Here is a 27,829-nt window from a genome sequence, read left to right as displayed (position 1 = left end):
CCCAGAATTTGGTGTGACGCCCCTGGCTACTCTATCACAGTCACTCTGGCGCAGGGTGGTGGTATAGCCTACGATTTGACAAGAAGATTCAAGACAGGTTGGTCAGCAATTGAAATCTCAAAAATACAGTCAACTGAAGTAATGGCCATCATTGTTCAATGGCCATCAATGGAAGAATATGGCTGCACTACTGGGCAACACACAGCAGTATTAAACACTTTCAATGGCAAAGAAATTGGAGTTACAGTATGTTTTGAAATGAGTATTGGGTTTTGACAGCAATCCAGCAAAGACAATTATGGCTACAATGAATATCTTTTCATCAAGCCTCCAGGGCGTTCATGGGGTATTTGTTAGCCTTCTGGACTCGGCTCAAATGTAATTAGACCTTCTTTATTGTTCCTCACTATTCTATTGTGCAGATTTCACTGCTGTATGTCTATATATTTTATATTGGCTTGTCACCGCACCACATGCCAAAGCAAATTTCACATACAGTACTTGGCAATGGCGTGATTCGAATGGTGATTAAGATGCTGGATCTATCTCCCTCATAAATCAAGGCAAAATTACTCTGCAATTTGTTAGTTACTGTGATACAAAACTTGAGCATGCTTATAATGATGTGAGTGGTGCTTTGAACGAGGAGTGGGTTAAACAAATAGAACCAAACAGAGGGTCACTGGGACAGAGACTACAGATCCCCTGGAGGAACATTAGAAAGTAGATTTCTTTATTTTGAAATGCCGTTGGTTAATATTTTGTGGGTTAAAAAAAATACGGATTACGTGTTGGTTTATTTGTTCCAAGGATGTTTTTTTAAGGTTGCAGGAAAAAAAAGTTGAATATTTTTTTATGTGGGTGGAACAAAAATAGGTTTTAGGTAGCCTAAAGAAAAAAATGCAAATACAAATCAACATCACCAAAAAAATTAAATAAATAATTTTTTCACCAATTTCACCCACATAAAACAAATATTCACCAACGTAGTTTCTTTCCTGCACCTTTAAAGGAATAAACCAACGCCTAATCTGTCATTTTCCATCCCACAAAATATTAACCAGCGGCATTTCAAAAGAAACCTGCTCCTAAATAAATCTACCTCATGTCCCTTCAGGGGCTCCGTAAGAGACAGAGGGGTCAGTGGACAGGAATTAGTATGAAGTGACAAATTAATAATTTATTCCAAAATTAGGTATCACGAATGAAAAGTAAATAAAACTAAATAAATGAGCTTAGATGAGAAAAAGAGGACGCACCTCAGAGAGGAAAGCCCGGCCAGGGCTGCTGCCTTGGCTGCGGGTGAGGAAGGTTGGCTTGACAGACAGCAGCTCAGGCTTGTCCCCGCTGATCTGGAGCGGTCGTATGAACTCAGAGATCAGCGATCTGCTCATCTGCGTGTCATTGCCTTAGGGACAAACGAAGGAAATGCTCACATGAAAATCATGGCGAGATCGATCGATCTGGGCACAAATGAATCCCGCTTGAGAATATCATCTTTTTCCAGAAGAGTAGATATATAAAGTAAGTACTGTACGTATTACCTTATAATTTTAGGTTTCTTATTCTATTTTTTTTGTAAATGATTAACATTTTGAATTTAAAAATAGTACCATTTTATACATACTATAGGCATATACATTTTAACAAATGTTTTACAGTTCAGTGGTTTCAGGGGTTTCAAGGGATTTCTCATCATGATTGACTTATTAGGAATTTAGAGTTTATTGTAGAGTACATCACAAATACTGCCTTCCAGACTTGAAATTCCAGCAGCGGTTTCTCTCTTCTTGTAAAACAATTTGATTGTTTACCCGACCCAGCGCAGAGTGGATGCGAACAGCTCTCAGATGACAGGAATTATGGATTTATTCACTGGCACTGTGGTTTTTCTTAGAGCTGTCCATGACATGCAAAGTAGTCATGCTAAAAAGCAAGTCTTTTAAAGCAGTGTTTCTCAACCTGTGGGTCGGGACCCCCAGGGGGGTCCCCAAATTATGTAGGGGGGTCCCCAGATGATTAACCTAATGTGCAACATTGTCTTCTCACTCAACAGTAAACAAACCAACATAACGTTTAAGCGTATAGAGGGTATCTGTACATTTCCAAAGTGACAATTTAAGGACTTTTTGATACCTCTAAAATTAAACAAATTGTCAAATATTTTAGAGGCAGATATTGTGAAAATAGACAATGTGAGCATGTAGATCTGCATGTAGATCTGCTATTTTCACAATAGAACCATGTTATACAACATGTAATGCCTCAACTCTTATTGCTCGTCAGGGCGAGTGTTAAAATAGGATTATTTGGGGGGTCGTGGCCTGAAAAAGTTGAGAACCACTGTTTTAAAGCACCGAGGTTCGATATAAGATTCCACAAACCTTTCCCTAGTGATTCCAGTCCATTAAGGAGCTGGGACAGGGACTTGTTGGGCGATCCGGGGGATTCGCATAGATTTATGGGTTCAGTGCTAAGGATGTCAAACTTCCCCGCCTGCAGCCGGAACTTCTCCAGCTCTTTAGACAGGAGGTTGAACTGCTCAGTCTGAGTCCGACATTTCTCCTCCAGCTCGCGGACCTTGGCCTGACGTGACAAGTTCAGAGGAGAGAGAAGAGAGAGAGAGAGAGAGAGAGAAAGGATGGCAAGAGAAATGAGAGTTTAAGGGAAAAGTAGCACGTAGCCAGGGACCCACTCACCCAGAATGTGAGATGACCTGTGATGTCATGCCGTACTTTTTATTTCTGTTTTATCTATTAGTTTGGTCATTAAAGGGCCACTTCACCTCTGGGACAACCAGATCTTATTTTATTGTTGTTTGGGACACGATTAATGATGCAGCATGATGATGCAAAATGCATCACTAGTCATGCTGAAATACTAAAATATCTCAAAACACAGATTGAACACAAAAAATAACTCAGGATTGTGTTGACAACAATGAAATAAGATCTAGTTGTCCCAGAGGTGAAGTGGCCCTTTAAGGTTCACAGGATGAGAGGTCTGCTCTGCCGGGGAAAAGAAAGTTATGGTCATTTGTATATTCATTGTCCCATTGACTCCACTACACAGGAAAAGAAAAATATTTAAAAAAATCGAACCTCTGTTCGAAGTGGAGCTGTGTGTGTGTGTGTGTGTGTGTGTGTGTGTGTGTGTGTGTGTGTGTGTGTGTGTGTGTGTGGGTGTCTGGCCTGGCCTGAACAACAGCGCCCTCGTGTGGTCACAAAAGGTCCTGTAGGCTACAGACAGACAGACAGACAGACAGACAGACAGACACGCATACAGACCCACACACACGGCCACGTATAGGGAGCTTGTGTTCCACACAGCTCCAAAAAGTAAATAATTGCTTTAAGTAGCATGTGAGGGCCGAGGGGTCAAACTAGGGGTTCTCCATGATTCTGATTCCATTGCAAGCGTTTGTTTTGCACGAAAAACATACCTTGGGCAAAATGTCGGCCCAACACAACTGTGAAAAGTGATGAGTCATCAAAAAAAGTAAAAAAAAAACAATAATAATAATAATTATATATATATATATTAGGGCTGGGATGCGATTAAAAATTTTAATCTAATTAATTACAGGCTCTGTGATTAATTAATCGCAATTAATCGCATTTTAATCGCACATAGATATTTGACCCGAGAAGCATTTTTTTCAAGTAAAACACATTTTGTTGTACGAGTGAATCAACCAGTGAGTTTTTTAAATCTAAATTTCGCATCTACTGGGCCAAGCAAAGCTCTCTGATCGGCTACTTCTCCCTTTGCGTTTGTTGTCTCTTCTTGTTTGGTGCATCGCTATGATCAGTATGCCCAAAACTGAAGGTTCTGTGGTGCAAAAACTAAGTGCGATTAAAATGCGTTAATTTTTTTAATCGCGTTAATTTTCTGTAATTAATTAATCACAATGAATCAGTTAAAGTCCCAGCCCTAATATATATATATATATATATATATATATATTATTATTTTTTTCTGTTCCTGTGTAGTGGAGTCAATGGGACAGTGAATATATAATATGGCCCTAACTTTTTTTTTCTCGATGTTTCTGGCAGAGCAGACCTCTCATTCTGTGGACCTTAATGACCAAACTAGTACGGCAAGACATCACAGGTTCAACCCTATGCCTTGAGCTTTTGGGCTTGTAGGTCCCTGACTAATGCAGCACAGAATGCCAGAGTACATCCATAGATCTTTAGTACGTATACATACACAGTGCTATACTAACATCTACACACAAACAGAATGTGGAATGGGGTCTGGGACATCATAACTGTAAATATGGGGATAATTCAGTTTTACAGAGAAATAGGTGCAGAGACCTAACAAGCAAAACAAACCAAACAATTCCTAAACACCTAAACTACAAACAGTGTGAAAGTCACATGCAGGACTACAGTTACTGCACAGTACATGATTCTAAAGAGTAGCCTCTTTGCTCAGAGTCAGAATGCATACCAAAAACTGCACCGTGTTCAAGGTGCGGGAAACGCTCCTCAACTTCATTGAACAGGGATCGTAAAATAAAGGCAAGAAACCATCAGAGGTAATGAAACGAACAAATGGGCCAACAGTAATTCAGAAAGACACTGTAGAACCATGCAGTCAACCCCATTGCATTTGCAAAGTGAAATGCTGCTCCCCACGTTCCTTTTGTATGTGCAGTTGCATGGGCAGGCGTAGTGTAAAATCCAGGTACTAGTGCATATAATATGTCCTCTTACGTGTAACAATGGTTTATTGGGAGGACAAACTCTCAGAAGGAGCGAGTACATTCTCCGGCAGCGGCAGGTGCCTCGGTACGGACCGGCAGTTGGACCAGCAGTCGCGGCAGTAGGACCGGCGACCGCCGCACGGACCGGAAGTTGGACCGGTAGTCGGACCGCCAGTCGCGCTGCCTCGCCAGCAGTAGGACCGGCATCGCCGGTAACTGCCGCGGCAGCCACCACCGCACACACCGGCAGTGGAAACTTTACGGCGACGGAGGCGCGTAACGTCCCATTAGTCCGAAGGTGGTTAGGGTTAGAGTTAGGCTTAGTTTTACTGAGGTTAAGGTTTGGGTTAAGGTTAGGTTTAGGCATAGTTTTACTGGAGTTAAGGTTAGGTCTAGGCACAGAACAATGGTCCGGCACCTGCCGCTGTCGGAGAATGCACTCGCTCTCCCTCCAAACCTATAAACACCACACAATCTCACATCCACCTGAGACAATCTAAGCCATGGCCAATGGAGGGGACACATTGTGTGGAATTTAGAGCACTGCCCAGTGCATAGCGACAAACTACTTTCTTAAGATGCTCTGTGTGGGCATCTCATGCAGTTGCAGTTGTTATCATTATTAGTTATTATAGGATGTAAACATGCAACTTGATGAAGGGAGACCCTTGCTCATTTCTGCGCTTGATGTTGTACTGACTTACAGTACAGAAGGTGACTAGCTTGTTTGCGTCAGTTCTCTACTGTATGGTGAGTCACAGCCTTATGTGAATGACATGCTTATAAGGGCATACTGCTCATGCAATGCTCAGTTGACAATGAAAAGACAATCTCATTCATCACTGTCCAGCTGCTTGATCTCGGAATCAAATAAAGTAACATATTGTTACAACTGTAACTTTATTAACTTTACCAAGACACTTAAACTAGACTGTGTAGACTGTGTAATCTATATGTGATTTACCTGGACAAATAGCGGTCTAATACATTTAAACTGGGCTTTATATATTTTTGTGTAAAAAAAGAGAAAACTAAAAGTAAAATGTTTTGTATTGCAAGTGAAATTGTTCTGTAAATATTCACCAACTGTAACTGATGTCCTTCCTTCTATTCAAGACTAAAAGGCTCCCAATTTATCCTGTCACAAATGTCAAAGGTCCACAACCCTACAGTAGGCTGTGCATGACCTTTTATCACTGTCCAGTGTTGATTCCTAAGAACACTTTGATGATATTGATGACAGGTGAGTGTGCCACTATAGCCTCTGGAAAGCGCAGGGTTCTATAACTGAGACAGCAGAGTATTCATATTGAAAACCAAATTCAAGTTAAAGGGATATTTCACTTTGAAAAAAACTTTTGGTCATTTTATCGTCTAATCAGGCTTTTTTGAACACCCTGGACAGTTTTTAATTTGCTTGATTCAAAATTTAGATATTTGATGTAAATGTTATCAGGCCCTCCAGGCCCAGGGCCTCTCCCCATACACACCCATTGTAACTTCAAACTCCATTTTAACCATGTTAGATTCATTAAAAACACCCATTATGTTTTCTGTTGACTCATAATACCTACCTAATACGTGAGCACTGCAGGCCATGTTTTTTCAATAACATTTTTCATTTATTTTTAATAATTCTTTGGTAAAATGGAAACATGAAATACAATAAAAATATTAAAAATAAATGAAAAAAGTTATCGAACAAACACGGCCTGCTCACGTATTAGGAAGTTAGTATGAGTCACCAGAAAAAAATAACGGGTGTTTTTAATGAATCTATCATGGTTAAAATGGATTTTGAAGTTACAATGGGTGTGCATGGGGAGAGGCCCTGGAGGAAGAGGGCCTGATAATATTTACATCAAATATCTAAATATTGAATCAAGCAAATTAAAATCTGTTCAGGGTGTTCCCAAAAGCCTGATTAGACGATAAAATGACCAAAATATTTTTTGAAAGTGAAATATCCCTTTAAAACAATACAATATTTCAATAGTACAGTCATTGAGCTGTCTTTCACCTTTGCTGTACTACAGTGTATGCCAGGGTTCCCCAATGGGCGGCCAGCGGGCCATTTGCGGCCCGCGGGGGGCTACTGTCTGGCCCACACCAACCTCAGTAATAATGGTGGTATAAGAGCAGCAACAACACTAGTATATCGTCGTTGTCGGGTGGAAACCTTGTATCTCCAAATGTGTACGTTCTTTCGCAAATCATACAAGGCCGTCGCACAAAAGTAGTGAAAACAGCAGATCTACGAGCACACAACGCCTCGCAACGCGAGGCGTTGTGTGCTCGTAGATCGTCTGTTTTCACTAGTTTAAATCATTTTTAAAATGATAAATTCAAAACGAACGGTTTTGGACATACAAGATTTTCACCCGACAACGACGAAAACTGTCGCTGGAGTAGTGGAAACGACACCGTCGCCCCCTGCAATGTTGTGGCCCTCGGCTTGGTACCCGAGACATAATTCGGCCCTTGGGGAAAACTAATTGGGGAACCCTGGTGTATGCATTCAGGACAGAACGGATCAGTTGTACCATCGATACAGTACTGATTCCAGTTATGGCATCGCATTCGGTAAACCATACCTCCTGGGGCCAAAGAAAACTAGGGGAGATACAGTGTATCCAATGGACTGTACAGGGAGAGGTGGAAGAAATATCAAGTAAATAAATAAAAGCAATTGTGAAATACCTGCATGCTGTCCAAGTGGTTCTGTATATGCACAAACACACCAATAACACAGTGAAGATCAATGCAGGAAATACATTATAAGCACACTAACACGCATGTTCACTCATACAACTCTGGAAAGAAATGAGAATTTAAAGGACCATTTCACCTCTGGGACAACCAGATCTTATTTTATTGTTGTTTGGGACACGATCTTAAGTTATTTTTTTTGTGTTCAATCTATATTTTTTAGATATTTTAGTATTTCAGCATGCATATGATGCAATAGATGATGCAATTTCATGCTACAGTACAAAGCATCAAATGATGCATAGCAGGCTGAAATACTAAAATATCTAAAAACACAGATTGAACACAAAAAAATTACTCGGGATTGTGTTGATCGTGTCCCAAACAACAATAAAATAAGATCTGGTTGTCCCAGAGGTGAAGTGGTCCTTTAAGGCACACTGTAGCACACATGCACAATTCTTCATCAAACTGACTAACAATAGTAGGAAGATGAAATAATAGTATAATGTCCATGTATGGCACAAATACAATAACTGATGTAGTGGACTACAGTTTTATTCGAAAATACTGATAATTAAAAGAACACTGTTGAGGTCAAATGAGCAGATAATATACAAAATAATTAAGTAAATGATTAGCTATGAGAAGTGTTAACTTGCTAGCAGCAAATGTTTTAGAGCAGGGGTCTTCAACAGGGGGAGTTACTGTACTACAGGTGGGCAGCCAAATCTTTTTCTGTGATAGGATCATTCTTTTAGATTAACAACTTGAACCCTCGCATCCCTATTCTGAGGAGAGCTTTGGCCTAAAATAGCAGATCTACAAGCTCGTAGATCTCGTAGCTCGAGAGCTTGTATAGATCGGCTATTTTCAGCAAATAGGTTGGGTGTGGAGGTAAAAAAAAAGAGCAGACCAAGTACCGAGTGATAGGTCAAGTTTACAAAGTAGCGTCAATTTAAGTGATTAAATGTCTGAAAAACAAACAAGTCTATGAATCTATCTGAAATCGATGAAAATCTGCAACACAGTTTTATAGAGGGGGTCCCTGCTTCATCTGTCTCGGAAACGTTGAAGACCCCTGTTTTAGAGGCATAGGAAAATGGCTCCAGGCTTGCACATGTTTGACTGGCAGGCTGACCTGTCTCACTCACGCCGACAGCTGCCACACACTATTTGACTCAGTGCCAAGTTTCTTTCCCCTTCCCCCCGTCTCACTTCCCTCCCCTCCCCCGCTGCCCAGATACTCACCTCTAACAGATGGACAGCGCCCTCATGTTCCTTCTTAGCTTCAACCTGAGCCTGAGATACAGTGAAAACAGTGAATACATAACTATGCACAGCATGGGTATCAAGAGACTTACGTTCTAGAAAACGTACCGGAGCCAAAATATATTTTTCTTTTATCCCACGCTTTTGTAACCCATTTTTTTCCACCCAGTACCGACTGCCTAAGCTGTAATCCTGGGTACTACTCTCCCTCTGCCAACCTGGGGAGTGCCCTGAACTGAGCTCATGCTTCCTTCAGTGCGTGAGGAGTGAGCAATGAGCACGCCGCTTCTTATCACCTGACAGGAGGGGGGTTTCCCCGTTTGGACGTAGCGCGTGGAAGGAGCACGTTATTCCAACCGGTTCCTTTACCCTCCATCAGGTGCCCTGGCTGATCAGGGGTGAGCAGGATAACTGCATGTTTTTTGTGAGGGTACCTACACGGGGAGAACATGCAAACTCCACATCAAAAGGCCCTTTCGCCAGCCCCACCTAGGGTATGTGCACTGATGACGTGGAGGAGAGAACACGCCACCAGAACCCACAGCATCCCCGGGGTCTTTTTAGCTGTGTGAGGCTACAGTGCTACTGACTGCACCACCTTAATCTGAATGATTGATATGATTCTATTGTGAGGACATGTGGAAAATCAGACTCAACACTTCCCAAAGCAGCGCTTGGTCGGTTGGTGCAGCGGTAAAGTTCCTGCCGGCAGGGTTCGAATTCACCACAGTGCATCCGGCTTTGTCGAGCGTCTATATATCGTCACTGTCGGGCAGAAACCTCGTATCTCCAAGTTTCAAATGTGTACGTTTCTTTGTAAAGTAAAGCCCTGCTTCATTGTACAAGGCTGTCGCAAAGAAATGGGTGAAAATAGCCAATCTACAAGCACACAACGGTGTTGTGTGCTTGTAGATTGGCTATTTTCACTATTTTAGATGATAAATGATAAATACAAAAGGAACGGTTTTGGACATATAAGGTTTCCACACGACAACAATGATATACAAACACAATTTGCCCGTGTTTGGGGTTCGTACGGGCCGGGATGCACCTGGCAACAGGGAATGTTGGCCGGGCAGACTAGGACAGAGGTTGTAATTAGAGAAAAGAAAAGATGAGTGTTAAAATGTTTACATTTACTGGTTTCTATTGTTTTAGCGATTTTAGTATTTTGATTTCAGTGGGTGGGGGCATGCGTACAAGTGGCTAATTATATCTTTTTAGACACAATAAGCCGGCAATGTCTTTGTTACTATTTACACCAGCCCCAATAAGTCACATCTGCCCATGAACGATTGCGGTGCATCTTGGGAATGGGCTTATTGTACATTAGCCACTTGCATGCAAATCAAAATCGTTAAAATCACTAAAACGATAGAAAGAAGTAAATGAAAACATTTTAACACTCATCTTTTCTTTTCTCTAATGACTATCTAAAATATGAATTTTGTTGAGAAAAAAAGAGTTAAAGTTGTACTGCCAAAAGGAACACATTCTCGACACATAGATGGCATTTGGAAGTTTATGGCAGATTTTCACATGTTCTCCTTACAAAGAAATTATTCCGTTTAAAAACCAGCAAAGACACTTTACTGTGATGAGCAACACACTTGACACCATCTGAATTGTCCTGATCCAGTAAATCCCACCAATCTGATAATCCAAACTTATTTGCAGCTATCAGTGGGGCCAGTTCTGAACCTGGCTACTGTGGATAATCTTGCCTTTTATATAATAGCAGCCTCTATGGTCAGTGAAACGGTTAAAATGCTGTCAAAATGTCTGTTTGAATGGCTATGAACTTGTGACAGCGCTCTATAAGTGCAATGATCTGTTCTATGATTCTGTGCATATCAGTTGCGTTGAAGCAATCTGAAACAATGCTCCGTTGAAAATACATGGAGATTTCCAGTGCACTCAAGAATAATAATCTTTGGGTAATATGGACTCACTGTACCGTATATAGAACATAAAAGAATACATTCTATGTTAGTTTTGGAGACCAGGAACATCTGTTGGGAGAAGAACTAACGTTCCACTCGAATTAAAGAACATCTGTGGACTTTCCAATATCGTGAATCCACTTCGCAGGCAATTAATTGAAGAGAATGCAGAAACGCAGTCGGTGTCTCAGCAGGAAGATCACCCACTAATGAACTGCTGGTAAACGGAGGATTCTGCCTGTTAATGACTGACTCCAATGTTAATGGCAGGCTCTGAGCTCTGTTTTCAATCCAGGCGAGGTGTCTGTTACAATTCCCATCACTTCCACAGCCTCTGCTTTTTCGGCCTTACTTTGAAGTCACAGTTAGATCCTTTGCATAGATCAGACTGCCAAATAGTGTGGAACGGCGTTTATTTACTTATTGTTTAGACCTACTAACGGCAGGGCTCTTAGGACAGCGGTGTCAGTCTCTTGATTCGCCCAAGTTGCCCAACAATTTGGTCAGAAAGAAACAAACTAAAAAAAACACAGGCTAGATTGCCAGCCATGGAATTCACTGTGCTCCTTCAATTCTCACGGTCAGAGTTACGGACTTGTATGGGTCAATTTAAACCCCTCTTAAAGGAACCCACAGAGTCCCTGGAATCCACTTTAGGAAGCACTGCAGTACAGTATACATTCCTCGAGTGACACCATTAGCCCAAAATGTCCTCTCGCACACACAATAATACAATGTGACAGTGGAAATGTCCAACGTCAGCGCATATCGGCAAATAAGCCCACATGGACTGGACATGCCCGACATCAGCACAAATTGGTGTTGTTTAGGCAGCGATTAACGATTAATGCCAGCGCAAAACACGGCTGAGAGGTAACGGTTTCTGTCGCGCGTGTGACGTCAGACCGGAGCTCGATCAGAGAGAGAGAGAGTGAAAGGGAGAGGAGGAATTGAGGGAGGGCGGAGATAGGGAGGGAGAGCTCAGTGATCGGCAATAGAGAACAAGAGAGGGGGTGGGGGGCGGGCATGGAGGGAGGGAGAGGGGGATGGAGAGGGAAAGAGGGAGGGAGGGAGGCGGGGAGAGAGAGAGAGAGAGAGAGAGAGAGAGAGAGAGAGAGAGAGAGAGGCAATTTCACCCACGCTATAACCCAGCAAGTGCTGCTGGGTACTGAAACCTGAACATGCTGATCAACGCATCACTTTGTGACATGTTGTTAGCACAACAACACGCCAACGCAAGGGCAAGCTAATCCACTGGCACAAAACACTGCTTGTACTGTGTGTACTGTATGTGTACACACAGTACAGCAGTGTTTCTCAAACTTTCAAAATGTCACGGTCTCCCCTTAACTCTGACAGCGTACAAATGGAACCAAATGAACCCGTCAGGGTTCATTTGGCCAGTTACAGACTTGCCCAGTTACAGACTTGTATGGGTCAATATAGACCCCCCCTAACGGAATGTCCCTGGAATCCACTTTGAGAACCACTGCAAAAAATAGTAAAATATCTAAATTACCCCTAGCATCATTTTCCACATTGTTATGTAAAAAAAAAATAGAAAAAAAAGAAGGTTTTCATTGATACTGATTCACTGTATCCGTGAAAGGCCAAAATCGTCCGAGGTCCGACCAAATAAATCGTCCGGGCTCCACTAACAAGAGCGGGGTGGTTTTCCTTCCAATTACATCTCTGTAGCGATGACTCTAGTATATCCCACTTACCTTCTGGAGGAGGTCAATCTCCTGCTGCTTTGCATTGAGGACAGCCAAGGCCTGCTCATGCTCCAACTCTAGCTGCTGCCGCCTCTCTGCAGCCTCTCGCATATGCTGTCCGCGGGGGGTAGCCAATGGGAGGAGAGGCGGGAGGGGAGGGGGCAGAGGTTGGGGAGGGGGGAGGGGGGTGTAGAGAGGGCTACTGTTAGTAGGACTACAAACCTGCTGGCAACTGAATCAATCACAGAAAGATCCCCAGCATCCCCAGCCTTCTGTTCCAGGGGTCTTCAACGTTTTCAGGCCAAGGACTCCTTAGTTGAGAGACAGATGAAGCAGGGACCCCCACAACCTTTTCATAGATTCCATATAGTTTCATTGTTTGACAGCACAATAATCTGTGTCTGTTGGATTCATGTCAATTTGTGTTTTCAGATATTTAACCACTTGAACCGTCAATACTTAATAAACTTGAGCTTTTACTCTGTTCGTAGTCTGCTCTTTTTCCCCTCTACACCAAAGCTCTTTGACGAAAATAGCCGATCTACAAGCTTGTAGAGCTTATATTTTTGGCTAAAGTTCTCAGAATATAGACGCTATAGGATTCAAGTGGTTAATATAAAAAAGGAGATTTTTTTTCTATCACTCAAACATTTGGAGGCCCCCCTTTAGTTACTCTGAGGACCCCGTAGGGGTCCCAGTCCACCTGTTGAAGACCCTTGTTCTATTCCAAACACATAAATGATACAGATTGACATATGCGTAGAAATAGCACGCACACACACACGCACGCATACGCGCGCGCACACACACACACACACACACACACACACACACACACACACACACACACACACACACACACACACACACACACACACACACACACACACACACACACACACACACACACACACAGTCTAAGTAGATCTGTTAAAAGTACTGAGACCCTAATACCCTTTAACGTTGAGAATGACATAAACTACGTCACGGCACATACAGTATCATGTTGAGAACAGTTTATGTCAAATGATCCTTTCGAAAAGAGATCAGATTTATGTATAAGGAAGGAGGCTTATGGATGAGGACTAGAGATGAGTTGCTGTGCAGTAGAAGAACAAATCGTCAGTGCACAGATACTGTAGTTTTGCTGCCCCCTTTGGGTAACACAATCCCCGATAGAAGTCTCATTACTGACACTGTGTGAAAAGCTGTCCTCGACTGATGTTGTCTTTGTATGATCAATACAGGGTTTTCAGTTACATGAAACGGGTGAGCAAACTCCAGTACGTGGTAGGGATGGGACGATATGAAAATGTCATATCACGATTATTTGTGACAAAAGAAATCGCGATTTACGATATTATCGCGATAATCAAAATCCATTATCCTTGGGCGGAACATTTGCCAAAAGAAATAGCAGATCTACACGTTGTGAGCTTGTAGATCGGCTATTTCTTGGTAAAGACATTTGATAGAGAGTGAAAAAAAGGCGTAAATTATAAGTACCTTTTACCAATTATAGAGGGTTTAAGTTGTACCGGATATGCTGCCTGGCAAATAAAAGGTGAATTGATCCCAGTCCATGACGGAGGACGATATCACGATACATTAAATCTCCACGATACGATTATCCTGAGTGTTTTTGATCACGATATATACGATATATATAAGCAGCCATACAATACAGCGACTGGAATGCGACGCTGCTCGCAGCCACATACTGTATGTATGTAATAATGTCATCCAGTCTTACTACTACTGTACAGTACATGTGAACAATCAGGAAGTAAACATATTAGGGTAAAATAAGCAGATGACATCTTCATGCCAATATCAAACTCAAGGTCAAGGATACTTGATGTCATCAACTGTCTACGTGCTGTCTACACATCATATAAAGCTTGATTCATACACCATCGCAGGACGCACAGGGTCGATTGCCGAAAATTAACTAAGTTAGCTTCAAACACAGTTTTCGGCAAGTGACACCGGCCGAGTAGATAGGCTTATGTTTCGTTTATACTCTGTTGTACACTGGCGCCGTGCTCCAAAAATAGCAGATCTACAGGCGTCACAATGTGATGAGTTGTACTGTAAGCTTGTAGATCTGCCTTTGTTTTAGTATGACAGTAAGTAAGTATTACCCGCCTGAGATTCCCCACCCCAAAATCCAGCCCGTCTATCCCTTCCTTCTCACCCACCCCCGTCTGACTGTTGCCAAGCTCTTTGGCCTAGCTGCCTCATGCACAATCGCATTCCACAGTGCTCTGGTCACATAGGCAGGTGCCCATTCGTGTGCCTGGTTGGTAAGCGGCCCAGAGATACGGGGAAGGTGTAAGCACAGCCAATGGGGTGGAGAAAGAGCATTCGAAATGGGATTGAATGGGTTCTCCCTGACGTTTTCACATAGCAATGATACCTTGGAAATCTAGTTGGGGCGGGAGAGGGGCTGGGGGGGTGGGGGGAGTCTGGGTCGAGCAGGGATGGACGGGGGCTGGGGAAAGTGGAACAATGTTAAGGACTAGACGGGCAGAGGGGGCAGACTGCTCTCTCACAGCTCCCGGTGAGACCTCCCAAAACGGCACTGGAAAGGCAACAGACAGGTCAGGGACATTAGACAGATAGAGGAAGATTATCAGGCGGAGTCACTGTAGTGCAGGGGCTGGGAGGAGGTTCAGACTCTGTAATAACACCTGAATTAATTTGGGACTGGTATAATACACACAATAGACGCCACATCACATCACAGCAAAACATAACATAACATCACTGTCGGGCAGAAACCTCGTATCTCCAAGTTTCAAATTTGTATGTTTTTTTTCGTAAAGTAAAGCCCTACTTCATCATACAAGACCGTCGCACAAGACTAGTGAAAACAGCCGATCTACAAGCACAACGCCTCGCAGCGCGAGGCGTTGTGTGCTTGTAGATCGGCTGTTTTCACTAGTTTAAATCATTTTTAAAATGATGAATACAAAATGAAAGGTTTTGGAGATACCAGGTTTCCGCCCGACAACGACGATAAATATAGGAACATGCATGCCCTGGAGACTAGGTTTCTTACCTTGAGCACCTGCTCTAGGTTCTCCAGTTTGCCTTGGAGCAGGTTCTTCTCCCACAGAGCTGAGTTTCTCTCCTGGGTCACAATACCAAGGGTCTCTTTGAGGTGGGCATACTCAGCTTTCACCTACAGTATTACACAATGACCCAACAAAGAGCAAAGGGCCACAGAGCAATTAGGACAGTGGTTCCCAAACGGTGGGCCTGCGGGACGAGCCCAGATGTGCCTTGTGATTTTGTGACAACCACACATTATCATTGCTATTCTGAATTCCCACAGATTCTTTCAATATTGCGTCATAAGAACTGGGTTCCAAAAATAAAACAAATGATCTCTCTACGGTTTGACTCATATGGATATGAAGAATCAACTGACGAGGGGCCTACTGGTCCAGGCATGCCATGTGGGCATTGCCACGTGGGCGTGGATGCCTGGCAGCGTCGCCGGTTCGATTCCCGATCCGGACGACCTTTGCCCCGTGTCGCTCCCCATCTCTCCCCCCATTTCCTGTCGGTCTGAAGGCATAGAAGCCCAAAAACAAATCTTTTAAAAAAAAAATAATAATAATCAACTGACGAGAAAACAATAATGTTACTGCCACCGAATTAGTTAACATTTTCGCCAGAAACAGACTGTATCAAATGTGATTGACTGACTATCGTAAACGATAATATCCCCGACAATATCGCCGAGACAGTTTGTTTATATTTGGACCATGATTCTTATGAGACAATTTTAAGGTGACCCAATGTTATTCTCCAACCAGGGGATGAATGAGAGACGTCAGGACTTCGCTACTCTAGTGTTCTCACTTGTGCTTACATCACATCACAATGCATCACAATGTGGTGTGTTGTGAGCTTGTAGATCAGCTATTCTACCACTTTTTCTAGTCACATGTTCAAATACTGGATTCTGATTGGTTTAAAACAGTGGTAAATAGGCCAACAACCTTGAGTTGGCTAATGAACCCCGCCCACTGAAACAATTAATGATTATAACTAAAGATCCTTGCAAGTTACAGCTGTGTTTTCTTTCATTTATATGGAAAACAGTGGTAGAAAAGCAATTTACCATTCAATTTACCATTCAGGGTTGTTTGAAACAGGGTAAATCAGCCAACAACCCACTCCCTCTCATGGTAAATGGCTTACTTTGCTATTAGCTATGCTATGTATACAGTTGTGCCTTGACTTGCTCATTGCTCAAGTTTTGAAAACCCCTCCTATAGATGTACACAGAGGGTAATGGTTAAGCCAGGACATCTTGTCCCCTGTTTGATAATTATACGTATTTGTTGTGATGAAGGCAGTTAAATGTATTATAATGTGGCAGCAGCAATTCCTCCCAATCCCAAACCAAGAGCTAAAACATAGAATTCAAAACAATGTACATTATTACTCACACTGTACAATAATTTTAAACACTCTGTATTGCACACTGTATGAAGTAATGACAAATGTGTTTTGCATATTCCTTGTGCATTGTCAGTCACAATTGCATTCATAACTCAAAAGCTAGTGTGTTGCAATCAGCCTCCTGATTGCCATAATCACCAAGGAGGTGACTGGCTCCTGCAGCAATAATGTAGTCATATCCCTTTCTCAGTGCAGTCATGAATGACTAATGACCACTGGGAGAGGCGGTTTCAACAAACAACAACACCTAGGCAATGGACCACAGCGCAGCTCTTCTCCACAAAGTGAGAAGTATATCCATGGATACAAATGACTGAATAACATAAGTTTACAGATACAGATGTGCATTGGTGTCCCATCACCAAAAGGTACTATTTGGGAGAAATCAGGTTGACTACAATAATACGATAACTATAGTTATTAATTTTTTAATTCTACATTTTTATCTCACAATTTTTGTAACCCATTTTTTCACCCACTGATGACGCAGAGGAGAGAACACGCCCCCAGCACCCACAGCTTCCCCAGCGGGAATCGAACCCAGGACCATCTTTGAGGCGACAGCGCTACTACTGACTGCTCCACCACAATCACAATGCAATGCATTGTGAGCTTGTAGATCTGCTATTTTCAAAAGATTTTTATACATTTGAAGATCTGAAATGGGACATTCTGCATACCGAGTACTTTTTGCTTTTGGTACTTTAAGTACATTTCGATGCCTTGCCAATACCTTTGCAATTTTACTTTTAACTGAGTATTTCCACATTGCAGCATCGATGCTTTTACTCAAGTAAGAAATGTGAATCCTTTTTTCGACCACTGCGGTCAGTGGTGTAAAGTAACTAAGTACATTTACTTAAGTACTGTACTTAAGTACACCTTTGAAGTATTTGTACTTTACTTGAGTATTTCCAATTTCCAATACTTTTACTTCTACTATACTACATCTTGGATACAAATATTGTACTTTTACTCCACTACAATTATTTGAAAACCTTAGTCACTAGCTACTTTGCAGATATAAATGATTATATTGTAAAACATACATTAATCCACTATTTCCCTATTTTATACCTAGGCTATTTGAAAATAGCCGATCTACAAGCTCACAACGCGTCGTGATGCGACGCGTTGTGAGCTTGTAAATCTGCTATTTTCAAACATTTCGTACTTTTATTTTTGGTACTTTAAATACATGTTGATGCCAATACTTTCATACTTTTACTCAAGTACATTTTGAATTCTGGACTTTTACTTGTAACGTTGTACATCTATAGTGCAGTGTTGACACTTTTACTTACAGTACAACATGTGAGTACTTTTTTCACCTCTGACTGCAGTCAACTGTATCAGTTGGAGTGACAGGCTAACATAGAACGGAGGGAGGCTTTTCTGCTCCCTCCAGCCACACATTTCAGGCTGAACGATAACCATCTGAACACAGGGAGGGGGGGGACGCAGGCGAGGGCTAATATCCGCGCCGCCCCCGCAGAGCGGTGCTCTCATATCCGTCCAGTGTGATAGCGCTGGAGGATAGCTGCCCGCCAGAGACCCCCGATAAGACATCAATAACCGGCATAACCCGCCCTCCTTCCACCTCGCGGCAGCCACCTGCCAATCGGCCGCGTCCAGGAAATTGCTTTCCCGCCCGCGTGGCGAGCAGTGGTGTAAAGTAACTAAGTAAGTACATTCGCTTAAGTACTGTATTTACAGTAAGTACATCCATCCATCCATCCATCCATCTTCGATCGCTTATCCGGAATCGGGTCGCGGGGGTAACAGTTCCAACTGAGACTTCCAGATTTCCTTATCCCGAGCAACTTCCTCCACTCCCTCAGGGAGTATACCGAGGCGTTCCCAAGCCAGTTTGGAGATGTAATCCTTCCACCTGGTCTTTGGTCTGCCACGGGGTATCCTCCCAGTGGGACGTGCATCGAGGACCTTCTTGGGAAGGCGCTCGGGGGGCATCCGTACTAGATGCCCGAACCACCTAAGCTGACTCCTTTCCAAGTGTAGGAGCAGCGGTTCTACTCCAAGTCTCTCTCGGGTGACTGAACTTCTCACTCTATCTCTAAGGGAGATACCAGCCACCCGTCTGAGGAAACCGATTTCGGCCGCTTGCACCCGCGACCTTATACTTTCGGTCAGGACCCACACTTCATAACCATAGGTGAGAGTAGGAACGAAGATTGCTCGGTAGACAGAGAGCTTTGCCTTCCGGCTCAACTCTTTTTTCTTCAGAACAGTGCAATTTAGCGACTGCAAAACTGCTCCTGCTGCTCCGATTCTATGGCTGATCTCCTTCTCCGTTTTTCCCTTTCTCTCATTCGTGAACAATACCCCAAGATTCCTTCACCTGGAGTAAAGCCTCATTCCCTACTTGGACTGCACAATCGGTTTCCTGCTGAGAACCATGGCCTCAGATCTAGAGATGCTGATCCTCATTCCAGCCGATGTAGACTCGGCTGCGAACCGATCCAGTGAGAGCTGAAGGTCTCGGACAGATGGTGCCATCAGGACCACGTCATCTGCAAAAAGCAGTGAAGCAACCCCTAGCTTACCGAGCCTTATACTTTCTCCACCACCACTTCGCCTCGAGATTCTGTCCATGAATATCACAAACAAGAGCCTGTATGAGGGAACACCAAGGGTGAGCGAGAAAATTGCTGCCAGAAGAATGAGACTAGCAGGACACTGCCAAAGACACCAGGAGCTACCTGCCAGCAAACTGGTGCTGTGGGAACCAACACATAGGCACCGGTCACGAGGACGTCCCACAATAACATACCTGGGTGTACTCAAGAAAGACGTAGGAGCGCAAAGTACCAACGAGCTGGCCAGATGTATGGAGAACCGGGATGCACACGGACACAGCTCTCGCTTTGGGCGTACAGAGATTGGATGGCCCTCAACAAGGACCCCCTCACTCCATATTCCCGCAACAACTCCCACAGAACCTCCCGGGGTACCCGGTCATATGCCTTCTCCAAATCTACAAAACACATGTAGACCGGAGAGTCATACTCCCAGGCCCTCTCCAGGATCCCTGTCAGAGTAAAAAGCTGGTCAGTTGTTCCACGCCCAGGACGGAATCCACATTGTTCCTCTTGTATCTGAGGTTCGACTATCGGCCGGACGCTCCTTTCCAGTACCTTGGCGTAAACTTTCAATTTGGAGGTATTTGTACAGGGTTAGGCACTGAGGGCCTCTACAAGGCCCTCAGTGCCTGAACTGCCGCCAATAACAACAACCGTAGCACGTCGTAGAGCAATCTTTGCTGGTCACTGCTACCGCTCAAAGGATCAAGTAATATCAGATATCCTGCTATGGCGGCTCCCCCAATCGTCCAGAGCATACATGGGCAACAGGCGGCCCGGGGGCCACATTCGGCCCCCACCTTCACTTAATGCGCCCTGCAGGTTAATATTGGAATACTGATATATTATCGATTTCAGCTGTTACACTTCCAAACATGCAAACATGACCTGCTTTAATTACTTAGTCTATAATAGTAGCTTAACTCTTCCCACGCTTTGAACGTTCACGTTCGCCCGATTGCGCAAGACCTTACCGCCAATACGGCGCTCGTTCGGTTCGTTCGTCTGATGACTGTAAGCTGATGAGGGGTCGCGCGGCCGTCTACTGTAAACACATTTTCCGCGGTGATGGTGTAAAAAAATCCATTATGCGTTAGATCAACGGAGAACAATTCACTTCCTTGTTGATTTCCTCTGGCTGTAAGGCTCTGGGGCCAGTGACTGGTCTTCTTCTTCTTCAACACATAACAGGCAAATTCACATTCATTCTCGCATGACGCCGCCCTCTGCTGCCTGGCAGACCAAAGTGCACTATTGCACAACCAAAAAAAATAAAAAAAAATAAATAAATGTCTGTCTGTCTATCTACTATAACGTCGCAAAGGTAAGCCGCTTTTTGATGGCGCCAGACCCAATAAATAAATAAATGATCTGGCAGTAGGAGAGTTAATGGGTTAGGCCTATAATTTGTCTTTTTTTATGTCCAATGTATTTGTATTTAAGTTTCCAGGATTCCAATTCCAAAAAAGATTTCAATTAAAAAAAAAAAAATAGCAGATCTAGATCTGCTATTTTGCTACTTTTGTGTTAGAAAATGACAAAGTAGACCATCAATTTGAGATAAGAGGTTATTGTCCGACAGTATAGTATATCGTCGTTGTCGGGTGGAAACCTCGTATCACCAAGTTTCAAATTTGTATGTTCTTTCGCAAAGTAAAGCCCTGCTTCATTGTACAATTAAGGCCGTCGCTCAAATGTAGTAAAAACAGCTGATCTACAAGCACACAACACCTCGCTGTGCGAGGCGTTGTGTGCATGTAGATCGGCTGTTTTCACTAGTTTAAATCATTTTTTAAATGAAAAATGCAAAACAAACGGTTTTGGACCCGATGGAAAGACGTGGCATCTAGCATCTCGACGACAGTCGAAGGATGATGATGATTTGTACTTTACTTGAGTATTTCCAATTTCCAATACTTTCACTTTTACTCCACTGCATGTCGGATCTGAACTGAATATTCTACTTTTACCCCATCATTATTATTATTATTTTTGGAAAGCTTTAGTTACTAGTTACTTTGCAGATATAAATGATAATATTACAAAACATAACATCAACCACTTTAGGCCTATTTTATACCTAGGCTATTTGAGAAGAATAGACATGTAAGATATGTAAGCTTGTAGACCTGCTATTTTCAAACATTTTGTACTTTTACTTTTTGTACTTTAAGTACATTTTGATGCCAATACTTTTGTACTTTTACTCAAGTACATTTTGAATTCCGGACATTTACTTGGAACAGAGTATTATCTACACTGAAGTATTGATACTTTTACTTTAGTAAAATATGTGAGTACTTTTTCCCACCACTGTTAGCGAGGCCCGGCTAGTGCTCAGTACAGGGACGTGCTGGGCCCCTGATTCAGCCTGGGAAAAAGAGTTGGAGAGGCCCTCATTGCGCACTATAGAGAGAGATCTCTCTCTATAGCGCTGCTGCTACTCAAAGATTTGCCATTTCAGATCATGACAAGTGACAAGCCAGTGGGCCAATTACATGAGTTATATTTCGTCGTTGTCGGGGGAAACCTTATGTCCAAAACCGTTTGTTTTCATTTTAAAAATGATTTAAACTAGTGAAAACAGCCGATCTACAAGCACACAACGCCTCGCGGTGCGAGGCGTTGTGTGCTTGTAGATCTGCTGTTTTCACTACTTTTGTGCAAACAGTTTAATTTTAATTTTTTCCTAATGGCCGGCCTGGACCGGCCGGGAATGAACCGGCCGTTCGGGAGTTGTCTGTGTTCGCCTGTCTCATCCCCTGGCCTCCCTGTGTTATCATTGGAGAAAGTCTTCGAGGTCTATGAGCTAAAAAGGAAGGTGATGGTGCTTTAATAGAATCGGAGGCTACAGGCTAGCCGGTGGAAACGGCTCAACATCCGCGCCACAATCATCCAGGCAGCATCTTACTGTTGTACCTACGGCACCTTTATGTCTGACTGACGGTGGGACTAAAATACGGTATAGCGGGGAGAAATGTGAAGACAGGGGAGGTGACAGCCTAAGGTCACTGTCTGAAGCAAACAGCGGGTCATCTATTAATGTGGCAGAGGCGCCATTAGATACAGCACCTGGGGAAGTAATCAGGGGCGTCACAAGGGAGGGAAAAGTGGGACTGAGTTACTAGGGCCCAAGGTGGAGGGGCCTTCGTTATTTTATACTTTAGCTATTGAACAATAGCAGATATACAAGCTCACCTTGCAGATCTGCTTTTTTTTTTTAAGTCGTGAAAATGTGTGCATATCTTTGAATATACTGTATGTATTTTTTTAAATGTTTAAATATATGTCAATTGTGCTTCTGGGGGGGGGGGGGGGGGGGGTCCCTGGAACGAAATATTTTGAGATGGGGGGTCCGTGTCCAAATATCATTTTGGGGATCCTTCACATGAAAAGGTTTGAGCACCACTGACATAGAAATATAGGTTTTTCAAAAAAAAATATTCAAAGACTTGCACAAATCTTATTATTATTATTTTTTTTTCAAAAATAGCACATCTACAAGCTCACAACGTGGCATCGAGTGCCACGCCTTGAGCTTGTATATATCTGCTATTTTTCAATAGTTAAAGCACAAAATAGTGCGTAAACAATGCGTACCCAGTCTAAATGGGATGAAGAACATTCATGGGAGGGCCCGCAGTGAACACCTTGTACCCAGGGCCCAGAATGTGGTGCGACACCCCTGGAAGTAATATGTCAAGTGAAAGCCACGAGATGTGGGTGAAGATAAAAGGCTCGGAGGCTCATTGTACAGCATGAAGCCATGACCCGGCTGTCATCTCTTACCTTCTCATAGTCGGCTGCCTTTTGGCTATGGCTGAACAACTGGAGAGTCAAGTGCTTCTTCTCCTGCAGAACATGGTGAAGCTCATTCTCCTAGACGGAAGAGGGAAGGGGGGAAACAGCAGTGGCGTCAGTTCAGCAAAAGCTAGGGTATGGCAAAGATGGGAGTCCTCCTGGAAAAGAGGCATTACATTTTGTATAACAAGTTCTCGCGCTGCGAGGCGTTGTGAGCATGTAGATCTGCTATTTTCACAATGTCTGAAAAAAAAACGAGTTTTGACAGTTTTTTTACACGACAGTTTCTACGGTTTCTTGGGCTGGATATGGCAGCCTGGAATGGTTGTTCAAGTGCAGCTAAACTTGGCATGTTAGTAAACGTGCCACAATTATCAATAATGCACCTGTGCAGCTGACCTGCGGAACCTGGGAATATACCATCTTGTCAAGACAGGGAGAATAAAAGTGTGGAGAATATAATTATAATACCTTGTTAAAGTGACCATTTTGTAAAATGTTGCATTTGTAGTTATTTTACTGTAATTTAACAACATAGTAACCAGCACAGAGACATTCATGGATTTATATTTAAAAGTAACTTTTATTTTCCCCCCTGGACCCAGGGTATGGCAGCTGCATGCCCCTGCCATACCCAATTGACGCCCCTGGGAGACAGTGTTTTTGAAACCCTCAGAACAAGGTGTGATTGGAGCACTCTACTCTAACTAATGTGCTGTTAGTGATGTTAGCCATGTATTATTCATCCGGGGAGGTTGTTCTCTCTCGTCTGTCCTAGAAAGCATGACTGAAAAGAGCAAAGGGAGGGTCTGACTTGTGGAACCAAATAGGGATGAGACGATAAGCGATATAAGCGTTTATCGTGATAAAAAAACACTTGCGATAATCGTATCGTGGAGATTTAATTTATCGCAAATCGTCCTCTGTCATGCGCTGGGATTCAATTCGCCTTTTATTTGCCGAGCTGCATATCCGGTACCACTTAAACCGTCTGTACTTGGTTAGAGGTACTTAAAATATACGTGCTTGATACAGACTTCTTTCCCCTCTCTATCAAATGTATTTGCCAAAAAACTGCCGATCTACACGCTCACAACGCTGTGAGCATGTAGATCTGCTATTTTTTGGCAAATGTTCTGCACCCGGATAATGGCTTTTGAGTATCGCGATAACATCGTAAATCGCGATTTATTTTGTCACAATCCTCCTGATATGAAATTCTCATATCGTTCCATCCCAAGGACCAAAGGCACAATAGTCACATTCATAACAACAATGACAAGACGCTTAACGTGTTCGACACACAGCGGTGGAAGCGGTGAACTCGTGAAAATGTGATTGTCATATATAGGATGTAAGGGAACACAGGGGCGTCACAAGGGGTAGGGAAGTGGGACTGAGTTACTGGGGCCCAAGGTGGAGGGGCCCTAATAACTTTATCTGTTGAAAAATAGCAGATATACAAGCTCACAGCGCGGCACCGAGTGCCGCGCTGCGAGCTTGTAGATCTGCTATTTTTGAAAAGTTGTGAAAATGTGTGAAAATCTTTGAATATATGTATTTTTTTAAGCGAACATTTCTAACTAAAATTTTGCTTCTGGGGGTCCCTGGAACTAAATATTTTGAGATCGGGGTCCGTGGCCAAATACATATCATCTTGGGGGTCCTTGACATAGGTTTCTTGCACACGATTTTTCAAAAATAGCAGATATACAAGCTCGCAGCGCGGCACTCGGTGCCGCGCTGTGAGCTTGTATATCTGCTATTTTTCAATAGTTAACATTCATGGGGGGCCCGCAGTGAATCCTTGTACCCAGGGACGCCCCTGAGGGAACATGTTTGCATTTTTTATGCCACCCACCCCCACACCTCCCTGCGGACCACCCAGGCACCGCCCCCACTACCCTCCATCGTCCCCTTCGCCCCTCTTCTTCTTCCCACTTAAGTGTGTCAGTCAGGGAGAGATTTAAAAAAAAAAACATTCCCTCAATGCAGAGGAGGAAAACTTAATTACATTCAATCAACAGCCATGAGGCGTGCCACAGATGCAATTTGTAGTGTCAACTGGAGAGCTCTCTCGCTTTTTTTTCCTCGACTCGCGTTTTCGCTCCAGCTGCAGCAGCAGTGCCAAGCAAAACACGACAGGGCCAGTGTTGTACAGCAAAGAAAGCTCGCTGCTCATGCATGATATATTTACAGTAAGTACAGTGTCCCTTAATGGCTACTGACTGTGCACTGTGCTGTACTGCAGCTGGTTCCTGATGTTTTACTTATGAGGGTCAGCCATTCAGGAGGGCAAATGTAGACTGGGGAAACACGTTTATTTACAGGAACCCAATCATGTACATGCATTGTTATTTATTACACGGCTTGGTTGAATGCTTGATTCTGACTGGACAATCACTGATATCAGCGTGTGTGTGTTATTTCTCGATAACGACCGCTGAGCCAGACGTTATCCCTTGCATAATTTTCCAGTTACTGTGGTTTAAATATGTACCCTCGTGCCGCATCAGTTAAATGAATGCTATCTTAGCTTGGGATAAAGTTGTTTTGCAGGTCGCTAATCCGGTCTGGGTCTAGAGCAGATCCGTAAATGAAACGTGCGTGTATAGGCCTACAGTATGTGTGTGCGCTCGCAAATGACTGAATACAGTGTGCAGGATCTAGACATGATCATATTGGTTAACTAGAAATACTGTTCCTACGAAACAGTGTGGGCTTGCATGTACGTTTTTTACCTATAGCGACTGTCTGTGTCTGTCTAAGATGTTCCTAATCTATTTACATTTGTGTGCACGTTGTCCTAATGAGAGGAACTGTTTTCTTCAAACACACCATCACTCATTGAAAAGTAAGAGCCAACTCTGAGTGTATGTCAATACTCTGTAATCACTTAAATTTCACTCTGTGAGCTTCCTGACCTCAGGCTAGGGTGAGGTTAAGGGGAGACTGAGAGCCACATGGGACACATGGGGGAGTTGGCCTCTAAGGGGGTTGAGGTTGTAAAACTCAAGTTATTGACGACCATTGTGTCACAAGCCCTAGTTTTAGGTAATTCACTGGCCATGTTTGAACAGCTGTGTGTATAACACACATGCGTCCATATCATGGAATTGAAGCCCCTTGCTTTTACTCCTTTGAGTAATTGCGTTGATTGTCTCGCCATCTGTAGTCAGTCAAACAAACCACGCACAAGTCAAACGAACTATACACTAGCAAATAGGCGCTGCCCACAATATGCAAGACAATATGGGTATATTGACGTGTTTGACATGTCATGCGTTGGCTTATCACCAGGGACGTGCTGGCCATTGGGAAAAGCGGGACAACTCCCGAACCAGGTCCAGGCTGGCCATTAGGAAAAAAATTAAAAATAAAGTGTCTGCCTTCGTTCCATTTTAGGGGCTGGGCGGCCAACAAAGTAAATCGTCACTGTCGGGCAGAAACCTTGTATCTCCAAGTTTCAAATGTGTACATTTTTTCGCAAAGCAAAGCCCTGCTTCATCATACAAGGCCGTCGCACAAAAGTAGTGAAAACAGCTGATCTACAAGCACACAACGCCTCGCACCGCGAGGTGTTGTGTGCTTGTAGATCGGCTGTTTTCACTAGTTTAAATCATTTTTTTTAATTATAAATACAAAACAAACGGTTTTTGGACATACAAGGTTTCCACCTGACAACAACGAAATATAACTCATGTACAGTAATTGGCCCACTGGCTGGTCACTTGTCATGATCTGAAATGACAAATCTTTGAGTAGCAGCAGCACTATAGAGAGAGATCTCTCTCTATAGCGCGCAATGAGGGCCTCCCCAACTCTTTTTTCCCCCGGGCTGAATCAGGGGCCCAGCACATCCCTGCTTATCACCTTCAGATGCATATGTTGTGCTACAAGCTCACAGGATCTGCCATTTTAACATTGAGTGCCTATCCCGAACTAGTTCGGCTTTATTATCGCATCCCAGAGTGCCAATCCCGAACTAGTTTGGCTTTTTAATAAAAAAAAAAAAATTGAAAAAAAAATTCTTTTTCAAAATTTTTTTTTTTTTGTCCTCTGTTTACAGAGGACGATATTTGCCGATATTTGCTGATATTTACCATCCACTCCAATGCAATCCAGGATCTTTAGAGCTCATTTTCTCTGTTTTTTTCTCCCATGCATGAGGTGTGCAAGGTTTAATCATGGCTAAGTTGACGAAAATCTAAATCTAAAATGCTTGGTAGCCAATAGCTAACTTCAAGCTAACTTCATCCTCTTCCTGTACATGCACAAAGGAAAGTGTTCTGGCAAGTCATGGCTCCAGGGCTTGGGCATGCATTACCAGCATATCTCTATTATTCTCTGGTCACTGGGCGCCCTCTAGTGGTGATAGGCTGGCATTAAATGAGTTGTTTAATAATTATATATTTTCATTTTTGGATTTTTTTCTTCACCTACTACTAGACTAGAGGTTCAGGCTGCTACGCTGATCACTCCTACGCTGCACTGCAGATCCAACTGAATGTCTGAGTATAGTGTCGGTAGCCATATGTCAGAGTACCTGTTGTACCCAAGTAAGGAGATGTCTGCGCACTTCAGACAACAGTC

The 27,829-nt window shown here is 43.1% G+C and overlaps 1 protein-coding gene across 1 annotated transcript in view; it reads right to left on the bottom strand.

The window, feature by feature from the left end:
• The window catches only part of rimbp2b (RIMS binding protein 2b), a gene marked incomplete at both ends in the record, with an annotated part of 127,062 nt that overhangs the window by 45,197 nt on the left and 54,036 nt on the right, over positions 1 to 27,829 (bottom strand). Inside the window, 7 exon segments of the mRNA XM_080737949.1 lie at positions 1,260 to 1,408; positions 2,385 to 2,586; positions 7,418 to 7,438; positions 8,678 to 8,728; positions 12,366 to 12,470; positions 15,421 to 15,543; positions 23,225 to 23,314. Of these exon segments, the coding sequence (XP_080594075.1) occupies positions 1,260 to 1,408; positions 2,385 to 2,586; positions 7,418 to 7,438; positions 8,678 to 8,728; positions 12,366 to 12,470; positions 15,421 to 15,543; positions 23,225 to 23,314 (741 nt within the window).

This window comes from Nannobrachium achirus, assembly GCF_963921795.1.
Source record: "Nannobrachium achirus genome assembly, chromosome: 12".
NCBI lineage: Eukaryota > Metazoa > Chordata > Actinopteri > Myctophiformes > Myctophidae > Nannobrachium > Nannobrachium achirus.
The sequence above is the reverse complement of the archived record's forward strand: the minus strand, read 5'-3'. Positions and strand labels throughout refer to the sequence as shown.